The following is a 12,679-nucleotide window of genomic DNA, read 5'->3' as shown; positions in this document are numbered from 1 at the left end:
TGATCCCAGGACTCTGGGATCATGACCTGAGCCAAAGGCAGACACTCAACTGACTGAGCCACCCAGGTACCCCAACATTTCATTTTTTAAAAATAAATAGTCTTTAGTCCTTTTCCTCTCTATCACTACTCCATTTCAGACATTATTCTAGGTCTGTGCATTACTCTAATAGCTTTCTAGCTGACTCTTCCCTAATCCAAATCATCCTGCCTAATGTCGCCAAACTAACTGTTGAAATACTGTCTTTCTGACAGTGGAAAGGGACCAATACCAAACAGGTCAATTTCATCATTTCTAAAAGCCACATTTTCCACAGTTTAACATCTCGGGAATTGGGATCTACCCCTGGTACTTAATATTCCATAAATATACTATTGGCAGAAAGACAATATAGCCGAGTTGTTAAAAGCCGAGCTCCAGAGCCACTTTCCTCATCTATAAAACTGTACTAACAACAGTACATACTTCATAGGACTGTTGTAAAGATTAAAAGAGATAAGCTATGTAAAGTGCTTAATATGCTGCCTGGCATGTAGTAAGTACTATATTAGTTTTACCTATCATTATCTATTATTATAGAAGTACTATCTGTCAGTCACTAAGCTTTTTACACATTTAATTCTCACAACTTTCATGAAAGATGGGTATTATTTCCAGATTTAAATGACTTATGAAAACTTCTCAAGATCATGTAACTAATTATTGGTAGAACTCACACTGGATCTTAGGGCTAATGCTTACAAGGTTATGGCCTTATTATTAGCCACCTGAATGGAACTATTTGATGATATCAGAGCTCCAGAAGTATAGAGTAGATCTAGGAAATCAAGCAGTTTAATGAAGAAAACCCTGGAATGCATCCATACATAGGGAGACAGATTAGAAATGAAAAGACCTGCCTCCTCCATTGGCTCACCATGTTCCCATTTACAGACAGAAGTATGTACATATGCCCTCTATTTAAAACAAGCTATTTACTGGTTTTTTTTAACATAAAAAAAAAAAAAAACGTAAATATCACGCTTCTGTTCCTACAGAAAACCTAAATATACATACATTAGCATAGCATTTGAGCAACTTAATTTCAATGTATGAAGCCAGAACTTCTTCAAAATAGTAGGAAAAAGGCTCAGATAATGTTTATAAAACAATGAACAAGCAAAATAGGGTAACTGATAAATATTAGCCCTCATTGTTACTCAACTGGCATAAACTGTTACTCATTCATATCAAGTTAGCACATGGCCATTTTCAAAGCTGCCTTGTTTTTTGACATCTTTAAGAGCTTCACCTATTTTACATTCATTATAACATCCACATCAGACACTTGCAATAAAGGAATAAATTAAGATATAAAAAATCTGAATTAACATCTTTACACTACTTAATAAGCCATTTGAATTTAGTTTCACCCTGGAATGAAGAGGCATTCCAGGACCAATTATTGGTGTTGGAACTGGAAATAAACAACTTAGCTGGACTGGACTGATGTCAAGAGTAAGCAGAGTTTTCCCCCCTTAAAGTCTACTTTTTTCACCAGACTAGAGTCTAGTTTCTCACTAGACTCTAAAGTATCTATTGAATTCAGTGAACGCCAATGAAAATTCAAGTAACTTTTTTTAAATACACAAGAATAATTTGACATACAGCACAGAATTAATAGTGGACTTCAATTCCAGCTTCTTCTTTTTTTCAGAGTGTTTCAGAAGGAACAGAGATTTACAACAGGCAAATAATGGCAGTGTTTTCTTTAAATTCAACTTGAATGGTTCTGTGTTAAGTACTTCAAGATACCTTTTTTTCACTGACTCCTCAAAAATCTACGGTTAGTTATTATTTCCATTTTACTTTTAAAGAAACTTAGGCTCAGAAACAGTAACCTACCCTATACCACACAATCAGTGACTGAGATGAAGTCTGAGCCCAGGCCTTTTGGATCTAAGTCATCTGCTCTATTAGCCCTTCTCTTTTTAATCATCATTTGCATTACCAATACTACTAGCTCAAAATGACAAAAATTTAAATTTTATATTCTTCCATCCACTCCCCAAGAACAGAATCTTTCATGGGCCCTACATTTGTTTTTTTAGTTTCTTCTGTTGCTCACACATTAACAGTATCCACTCTGCTCACCTTTCAGTTCTATCAGTTATTTGCACTATGAAAGGCCACATCCAGCCAGAGGAACTTCATAAAGGATAAGGAAGCTGCAAAACAAAACTGACAGAATCAGTAACCTAATTAGTCAGAAAAACAGGACTAAGGTCAAGCAACTGAAAATCGGTGTTTTCCTTTATTAGCAACTAATTCAGACAAGGAATATACCTTTCACACTACCCCCAAACATTCACAGATTAAATCCATAATATATGTGTGCACCTGCAGGGAGGTCACAACTCACATGTGAAACATCAGGTAAAGGATAAGTGATACTGGCTCCCTCTGTACTTTCTTGCCATTGTTCACCAATTACCTACTCGCCTATTACCTACAGCCTCCCCCACTGCCAGCTCAAGCAAAAGCCATTTCTTTCAGCTGTCTAGAGCAAAGACATGCAGAGAACACAAAAAGCTCCCCCAAGAGTCTTTGTGTATGATACACTCAGAGTAGGTATTTCTACATTTTAAATAAAATTTTCAGTACATTCTAGTTTAATAAAGTAGGTGATGGCTGCACTAATAAAAACTGTGATACCTATTTCAAGGATAGTGATAATAAATACAAGTGCTTACTCTGCATCAGAGACTGTGCTACAAACTTTATAAATACTATAACTCACTTACTCCTCCCAGCAACCCTACCATATAGGTATTATTATCATCCCATTTTAGAGATGTGGAAACTAAGGCTCAAAGAACAAAGGAAAAAATTTTCCCTAAGTCTCAGTTAAATAAATGAAAAGCCAAACACAGGTTTGCCTGACATGAACCTTAACCTTCACTTTGCCTTAACCACTAAAATTAAGTTTTGTTATATTTTCAAATATACATGGGAGGGCTCTTACAAATGTCTTCCAAATAAAGTTCCATCAATAATTTAAAAATGTTAATTCAGATTAAAGAAATCTAAGTGATTTTTCTAGCACTGTAAGAGAATTAACAAGCAAAATCTGGCCAAATTATATAACAGAAAAGTTACACAAAAAGCCAGGTTTTATAGGAGCATTACAGATTAAGATGACCATATCAACGGCAACAATATTGTCTATCCTGATTACAAATCAAACAAAGCACTCTATGTAAAATCTAATGTGGATACAAACAACACTCAGATGTTCTAAGGATAGGAATACTTCATAGAAATCAAACATCCAAACATCATTTCAGTCAGGAGACCTAGGTTCAGTCTCATCTTCACCAATTACAGTACTGTAACCTTGGGCAAGTTACTCTACCTCTCTGTACCTAGGTTTACTCACCTATAAAATCAAAGCATAGTACTCATGTACTGGCCAACTATCATTATTATTATTATTGGAACTTTAAATAGTAACACTCCAGTCTCCCATTGTCTTTTCTTCTTGTGCCCCTAAAATGAAGGCAATACGCCTCAATAATCACAAAAACAGATGAGACCCTAAATAATTACAAGTTGATTTTAAGAGCAAACGTTCATTTTCAAGTTTAAGTGATTTTAAGAGCTTTTAACTTAAAGAATCAACTGGTAAAACTTAAGCACTTTTTTGGGGGGGGGGTTTAACCTGAAAATCAAACAAACATGAGCAAATGCTGTATAAATGTAAACTGTTTTATTTTCTCGTCCTAAGGACTAATACTCAAAATAAACATATATTACTTAAAATTTAATAAGCTTATGACCAGGAGGAGTTCAATATGTGTATTTTTAAAGCATCACTGGTCATTCTTTTGATCCAGTTTGGGAATTACTGCTTTAGGCTATATGGTATCTATATCCTAGCATGCAGGTGATGGATTTTACAAATGGTCTTCAAAATGTAATGATGCCAAGAACAAGAAATGCTAGGCGATCTTTTCCAACCCAGAATCTTTGCAAGTACTGAAGAATATTAAGGAGTATTTAGTCAGTGATAATGAGGAACTTCCTTCTCCGTACTTCAAAATATCAAGGATATGTACTACATATTGCTATAAATGTAGCCATCTGAACAGAGCATGACATTATCTGTGTTTTTCAAACTGTGTAATTTTTTCATGATACTATCATGATAGTCCCTTAGGAACAAAACTGTATCCATCATGACCAAAGTTAACCTCCTCCTCTTATCCCCTCTGCTCTCTTCCTTAAGTGAAGTGCAAACACTTCTCTAGCCTGTTCACACTGACAAACCCTTCTACTATTATAGCACCTATTAAGTTTAAATCTTCACCATACATACCAATTTTCCTCAGTAAACTTGAACTTAGAAAAGCAGTTAAAAGAAAAAAACAAACAAATGGGACTTGCAAACAAACCCAGTTCAGGCTCCTACTACTGTGTAATTTGGGGCATATTTGTCTGGGAATCTTCAGCTGTCTCACCTACAAAATGGGGTAACACCCAGGAAAGTATCCCACATATAAGGCACTTTCCCTCCTAATAACCAGGCAAAGAAAAAGGTGTTTAAACATGTTGTCTTTAGTGTTTGTTGAATGAAAAAAATTTCCTACAACTATGTTTCCTGACCTGAAAGTGGTGGGTAAGTCAAGGTTTCTCAATGGAAAACCAAACTGACATGGTCAATGAATCTATAATTTATTACCCAAAGTACTGGGCTGATATTAAACATTGGCCAAAGAGAAGGGAAGTTCAGCTATTCATATCTTTGAAATGGAGACTGAGTTCACATATCCAATACAAAGATCTGTATTTGTAATGTGCAACAGTGGCCTGCTGAACCTCACTGAATAAATTAAAAATTTGTACATTTTCTCTTTCCCCTTAAGTATTTAAGGCTATGGCAGGTGGAGTAATGATGCCCCAAAAATACCCACTTCCTAATCCTGGGAAATTGTAAATATATTAATATGCATAGCAAAAGAGAAATTGTAAATATATTAATATGCATAGCAAAAGAGAACTATGGCTGCAGATGGAATTAAGATTGCTAATCGGCTGACCTTAAAATAGGGAAATTCCTATTCTGACTTATCAGGGTGGGTTCAAGGCAATCATAGAGCCCTTTAAATGTGGAAGAGGGAGCAAAAGAAAGGATATGTCACAAATGATGGAAACAGTCAGTGATGTGAGAGCTTAACCTGCCCTTGCTGGCTATGAAGATGGAAGAAAGGGGCCATGAGCCAACACATACGGGCAGCTTTTTCTAGAAGCTGGAAGAGCTAAGAAAACAGATTGTCCCCTACAGTATTCCAGTAGCTCTGCCAACACCTTGATTTTAGCCCAGTGAGACCCATGTCAAACTTTTAACCTACAGAATCGAAAGATAATAAATCTGTTATGTTATGTCACCAAGTTTGTGGTAATATGTTAGAGCAACAATAGAAAACTAAAATAAATGCTTAAAAAAAAAAAAAGAACTCCTTTAGAGTCCTTGAGCCAAAATGGAGATACCCTGGGACACTGCAAAATCAGGTTTAAGAACCTCTAATGGAATGGGAAAACATCTCATTCTACAGAACTTAAAATTTAGAAAGAAAAATGCCACCACAGGAGGTTCCACTTGTAGAACAGCTGAGTAGATATTATCAGGCCAAACCACTAACAACTATAAACTCTGGACAAACTATTTTTTAAAAAATAAAAAACCCAAAACACTTTCCTAAGGCATTGGAGAACAACGAAACGCAGACAGACACAGAAGGGGAGTCTATACTTAGATGAAGCCAATGAAGGTTTTTTTGCTTTACACTTTACATATTTTAGCCTAAAGGCAGACCCCTGTCAATCCTGCGCTGGGCAGCTAAAACTCTAAGAGAAAACCTTAGATGTTTTCTTAATGTAGCCTTAATGTAGCTTGAAGAATCACAGGACAGTCTGGGACAACCACAGGCATGATGGGAAAGTGGGAAATCCAAGAAAAGGAAAAGCCAGAGGGAAGCCCCAAGTTCTGTGCCTGACCCCAAACCATGCATACAGACGGGGCCAACTCCAAGCAGCCCAGCTAAAAGAACTGAACCAGTATTTGAGGTGCTGCCCAAATTGAGTTCAATTGAGTTAACAGCCTGCCACAACAAAAAAAAACACCAACGGAGGAATAACAAAATCTAGAGTTTCTATGACGTATCGTTCACAATGTCCAGGATAAAATCCAAAATTACTCAACATAAAACAACAACAGAACAGCCCATTTTCCAGAAAAAAAAGACAATCAACCACGCAACAATTTCAAAACTGCTGAACCCATGCTTAAGGACATAAAAAAAATATATCTTCAATAAATGAAAAAATTAAATAGAAACTATAAAAAAGAACCAAAATTCTAAAGCTGAAAATTCAATGTTTAAAAACACCACAACTCCCTCACTCCTACTGAACTAAGCAGTGGCCTGGGAATGAGGCAGTGATGAGCTGCAAAGTGATGTCAATACTACAGAAAGCCATGGGAAATTACTGAAGAAGAGAATAAGCCTATTCTGTGTATCTACTGCTCCATAATTCACTTTTTAGGCAATTCTTGATAATCACTAAATAAGGTATTACTGTACTTTACAGGAAAAAAAAATGAGACTTAAGAAATTAAGAAATATGGTTCAAGGTCACACAACTATTGTCTTGAAGGCACTTCTAGACAGTACTAAGTTATGGGTATTTTTAAAGCAATGATAAACTGAAGTTGGTAGCTAAAGAAATTGGCAGTTAGCTAATACAACAGAAATTATAACAAAATAAGCAATTTCTTTGAAAATGTAAATGGTTTCCTTAATGGTTTCTCTTTTAGCAAAGAAACTTTATTAGTGGGACCTCTTACTCTTTTCCTGATTTTTCCTAGGTCATTCTGGTATTCTGTTTTAAAAAAGGTTAGAAGGGCCTGGTTATATAAGTTATAGAACATCCTCACAATGGAATGCCACACAGCATTAAAAATGACAGTACAGAAATGTTTACTGGTAAGGAAAGTGGATCAAAAATGTTTTGTAAGAAAAAACAGCCTACAAAACAATGTGAACAATACCATCCAATTTTACCAAAAAAAAATCCCATCAGGCCTGTTAATTGCAGACACAAAAATGTTAACATTTTGGTCATTTCCAGGCTGATGAGACTATGGGTAATTTTTATCTTTTGAGCTTATTCTGTTTGCTGTTCCCAATATTATGTTTTTCCTACAATCAAACCATCATGCTGTACACTTTAAACTTGAGATTTGTCAATTATTGCTCAAAACTAGAAAAAAATGAAAAACAACAAAAACTTAGATTTATTCATCAATTCAACAAGTATTTCAGGGGTTCATACTACATATGATTCAGGTAATATTTGTACAAAATAAAAAACAGCTGCAGAAACTAACATAAGACGTGATTGAAATTTTCTTCCACTACCTGAATATATTCTTTTCTATTGTTTAAACTGCTTTTCAATGTATACCTCTAATAACCCTTTGCCTCAAAAACTGAAGAAGTTAAAATCTATCTGTCCTCTTATTTCTATCCTTTCTACTAGTAGACAAGGTCTGATCCTCATCACCTCTGACCTGGGGTTTTGCGAGAGTCTCTTAATCTATTTAGTCTCTCTGCCTCTGGCTCTGATCAAACGTATTCCCTCACTCCCATGCAGCCATCTATCCAATACAGAGAAAACTGACCTCTCTGCTCCTTTAAAATCCTTCAGGGCTCAGCACTGCCTCTAAGATAAAGCCAAATTCTTTGACATGGCATGCAAAGAGCTCCGACATCCGGGCCCTGCCCACCTGTCTTATTTCATCTCTGGATTCACCTTACTTCCAATAATGGAGTCCAGCAACACTGCTTGAGGCTTCTTATATGCACCAAGCTTTTCCCTGCCAACTATCAACAGACTTTTCTTATGTTGTCCTTTCCACCTATCATATTCTCTCCCTAATATATGTGGCCTTATCACCAATTTGTTAGTATCGCTTCCAGGAAAAATCTTACACCACTTTGAAACCAAACTGACCTTATTCATATCTCTTAACACTGTACTCTTACACTGTATATTTACCTCAAAGTTTCTCTTACATGAAACTATCGACTCCACAAGAACAGGGATTGTCTAAATCTGTTTATCTGTAATATGGGGAAATAACAGTACCAACCTCACAAATGAGATTTAGAATGTAAACATTTAACAATGTGTGCTTGGCACATGGAAAGTATTCACCAAATGTTACCTATCACTATTATCCACCAGCAGTGCGGTAGGACCTCAAATGTTTATTGAAAGACTAAACTCTGCAAACTGGAATATCCCTCCCATTTTATGACCAAGAAAACTAAGTGATAGACATCAAAGCCCAGTGTGACAAAGCTAGAAAAGGCAGTGAAACCACCAACCATATTCAGGTCTAACTCTAAAGCCCTGAAGTATGCTATACTACTATGCAGTATTTCCCTGTCTTCTGCTAAGAACTGACTCAACCTTTCTATTTTACTGCTAGGAAAAAAAAAAAAAAAAAGCTTCTTTCCAGTAAATGCTGTTATAATCGTCATTCCTGGAGTCACCATTTCTAAATTAACTTGAATGAATGTTTCGACCCAAGACTCAATTTCCTTGCCTAAAATAAGTTCATGTACTTGGAACTCAGAAGCCCATTCATGCTCTTAAAATCCTTCTGGGTGCAGTTATTTGTGGTGGTGTTCTTTCACAGAGTTAGTACGATACGATTATTTACCGAACTCTTCCGATATGCAAAATACGCTCTTCACTACATCAAACACCTCTTCGCCTAAGGAAACGCTCTCTGCGCTTTCAACACGCAAGCCAGAGCCTACAATTTCAGAGTCCTCTCCAGTGCGCTGCAACCTGACAGCAAGGTCACCAGGCTTGATAGGCAAGGTGCCTCCTTTGTGGGCGGGGGGTCTTAGAAACCTATCTGGCCGACGTCGGCCCGGCCTCTGTTCCGCGACAGGGCGAAACAGCAACACACAGACCACCGGGCGGCCCCTCCTTCTTCCTCTCTTTGACCACATTAGGCGTAAACTTCCCAGTTCTGCGGGGGAGGCCACGCACCCGCCGCAGCTACGTCTGCGACCCTCCCTCGGAGCTCCTCGCTCGTAGTGGAGCTGTGGCGGCCTGCCTGGCTGGGAGAGGGCGAAGGCCGCAGCGTCCTTGCCGCCGCCTGCAGGCCGTCCAGAGCCCAGCGCTCTCGTATGCCCACCACAAAAGGAGACACCGAGAAAGAGAAAAGGGCGGCGGCAGTGCCCGGGCTTATTCCGAACCTCCTTACCCACTGGGCGGTGAGACCAGCCGCCTTGGCCTGGAGCGCCGCGCAGAAGAACATGGCGGACCAAATTGTTGGCCTTTCCCTGCGGCACCGGGCGAGAATCCCGAGCGAGCCTGGGACGCACGGCGTGCGCGCTCCCGAGCCCAGGCCTATGGAGTCCAGGGCGGCGCGTCCCTCCCTAGGACGAGGCGGCGGGGGCGCGCGAAGGCTCGCGGGGGCTGCTGGGGCCCAGTGGGCGGAGACTTCCCCAGGGAGGGGCGGGGCGAAGACCAGCCAGGTCCATAAAAGGCTGGGTCCCACAGGCTGTGGCTGGGCATCTCAACCTTGAAAGGAAGCGGCCGTGAGCTGTTCCTTGGGCTTCTAGGGAATGTAACGCCGATCTGGATTTATGGGGTGAGCTTCCATCCTGGAGAGCCTTTTGGGGATTTAACCACCTACTTTTTTTTTATCGTGGTTACTTAAAAAAAAGATTCCGTTGTAACTCCTTGTAAATCGTATTTTACAAGTTATAGAATTGAAGATGCAGGAGACTGCCACCGAGTGAGGTAGACACTAAATGCCTTGTTTCCCATTCTTTTTCTTTAGAGATGTATGCTGACATATTTAGGGGTGAAATAATATATCTGGAATTTGCTTCAGAATAATAGAGATATAAATGAAACAAGATTGGCTATGAGTAATGACTGTTGAAGATGCGGTAATTCTCATGACTGTTCTCAGTACTTTTGTACATGTTAGAAATTTTCCATAATAAAACAAAACAAAAAAGCCGCTTCCTTCTTGATGTTTGTTTGGTCATCTCTGGAAATTCCAGCAAGTATTTACTCCGTAACAGCCATAATATGCACAGTGCTGTTTCCTGCTGTGTAGAGTTTACCAAGCACTTCACTGCCTCTTGATTTTCCCCTTCACTGCCTTCTTTTCTTGTGTGTCATGTCCTGTACCACCCCCTCCTTTTGCCCATTATCTTTGCTAAACTTATGAATGATCTCTGGAACTTTCACAGCGGTATAGGAATTTTAAATTTTTATTCTTCATTAATTTAAAAACTCTAAAGTTTTCCATTGCAACCACTTATGAATCGTATTTTACAAATTATGAAATTCAAGTGACAAGAAGGCTCCCAGCCAATGAGCTACAAATAGACACCAAATGCTTCCGTTCCCGTTTCTTTGCTTATCTTTTATATTAGTCTGCTTCTCCTAAATTGGTTTCAGTATTTACATTTAAAAGGGAAAAATATTCTGGGCCTCCATGCTGATTTAAATTATTGTATTATAGGGGCGCCTGGCTGGCTCAGTCAGAGGAGCATGTGACTCTTGATCTCAGGGACATGAGTTAGAAGCCCCACGTTGGGTGTAGAGATAACTAAAAAAAATAAACTTTAAAAAAAAAATCAGGAATTTGCTTTTAAAAATAAATAATTATTGTATTATAAAGTCACCTAAATATATATACACCCAACACTATTATACACATAACACTGTGTCTTATACAACTAAAACCAAAATATATTACAAATTAAATACAAATGGATGATACTGATATGGCATGGATTCTTTGCATCTGGTACATGTGCATTCACTTGATTCTTCTCTGACCTCTTGGTCTAGATTAGTTCTCATGATACCTTCCTTATATATGCCTGCCTCCACTTTCATTACCACATTTACCACCAGATTATTATTCTCCATAGGTGTAGAAACCTGCCTTTCCCAACTTGTTTGATTCAACAACTTGAACTGTACCCGGCATATGGAAGACATTCAATACTTGCTAACTGAATGAAAAATCTTACACATGGTGCAAGTATGTGGACTCTCTGAAAGAATTGTATGTCTCTGGTTGGATTATGCTTATATACATGTGTATCAGGGAGAGTGTTTTCCATACAAGTAACAGGAAAGCAAATGGAAGGAAATTAAGCAGTTTTGAGTTCATTATATCACATGAGAAGAGTTCCAAAGGTAGAGCAGTTCCAAGATTAGATAACTCAGTTACTCTAGGATGTCCTTAAAAACTTGAGAGCCTTCCGTCTTTCTACTCCACCATACTGAGCTGTAACTTCTGTTATGGTCACAAGATGGCCACAGCAATTCCAAGTACCATATGCAGATTACAACATTCCCCAGGAAGAAAAAGAACTGTTACCTTTCAGGGGTCTCAGGTCTTCCTCCAGCAGACTTCTTTATCTCAGTGCCATACCTGTCATGGTGGCCAGGAGAACAGGTTCTAGAATGAGACTGCTGGTTCAGATCCTATATCTACTGCTTTGTAGCTGTGTGACTTTAGGCAAGTTAGTCTCTCTGGGCTTCTGTCTAGTAATAGTACCCTACTCATTGCTTTATTATGGGAATAAAATGAGTTAATGCCTGTAAAGTTCTTTTTAAAAGTACTGAGCATAGGGGCATCTGGGTGGCTCAGTCAGGTAAGCGTCTGTCTTCAGCTCAGGTCATGATCCCAGGGTCCTGGGATCGAGCTTGGGAGTCTTCTGTAGTAGGATAGCATCTTGTGGATTCACAGTCCATGGAGTAGGTGTATATCTCATTGGTTTCTAATAGTCCAAGCAAGGACTTAGCAGGTGTCCCTAATTTCTGTTACCTAGGAGCAAAACCAAAGAGTGCAAAGAGTAATATTCAAAAAGTAAGGATCAGGGACGCCTGGGTGGCTCAGTCGGTTAAGCGGCTGCTTTCAGCCCGGGTCATGATCCCAGGGTCCTGGGATCGAGTCCCACATTGGGCTCCTTGCTCAGCAGGGAGCCTGCTTCTCCCTCTCTCTTCCTCTGCTTGTGCTCTCTCTGTCAAATAAATAAAATCTTAAAAAAAAAAAAAAGTAAGGATCAGGGCTAAAGGAGAGTCTAGCCTGTTAACACTCCCTTGAAGATGATACCGAAAGTAAATGCTTTCAACAGTCATTCAATGCCAGTAAGTGTAATACCACTTCATTCACCAATCCAAAAGATCTGTTAATGTCCAGCATGATTTTAGCTTATCCTTAACCCACATAATTCTCAAGTGAAAACATTAAGATTAATCTTCCTCACACCTGATAACATGAGTTCATTTCTAGAGCCACCCCACTTATAAAGTAACCTAATACATAATCAACTATTCTTCCCAGAGTCTTTAGGATAGAATTGTGGGGGCTGTGTGAAAAATCCCTGTTCTTCCCTCCGCTCTCAAAGCCATTGTTTCTAGTCACAAACCAACACATGCCAGTGAGTTAAATGTTAGTGACCTAACCGCATAGTCTTGATTGAAAATGGCTTGATTACATACTGTAATGAATATTATGTCTGCCTGATTAGACATATTCCGTGATTTGAAATTAGTGCTACTACCATTAGCCCAGGAAAGT

General features: G+C 38.7%; 1 protein-coding gene across 1 annotated transcript in view; it reads right to left on the bottom strand.

Moving 5' to 3' along the window:
- The window catches only part of NDUFV2 (NADH:ubiquinone oxidoreductase core subunit V2), a 35,572-nt gene extending 26,038 nt beyond the window's left edge, over window positions 1-9,534 (bottom strand). Inside the window, exon 1 of the mRNA XM_006742409.3 lies at window positions 9,326-9,534. Coding sequence (XP_006742472.1) covers window positions 9,326-9,379 — 54 coding nt within the window. The 5' untranslated portion in view covers window positions 9,380-9,534. The remainder of the gene's footprint in view (window positions 1-9,325) is intronic.
- Window positions 9,535-12,679: the final 3,145 nt, after the last annotated feature.

The sequence above is a fragment of the Leptonychotes weddellii genome, chromosome 13 (assembly GCF_054177405.1).
Source record: "Leptonychotes weddellii isolate Sample4059 chromosome 13, ASM5417740v2, whole genome shotgun sequence".
Lineage (NCBI taxonomy): Eukaryota > Metazoa > Chordata > Mammalia > Carnivora > Phocidae > Leptonychotes > Leptonychotes weddellii.
The sequence above is the reverse complement of the archived record's forward strand: the minus strand, read 5'-3'. Positions and strand labels throughout refer to the sequence as shown.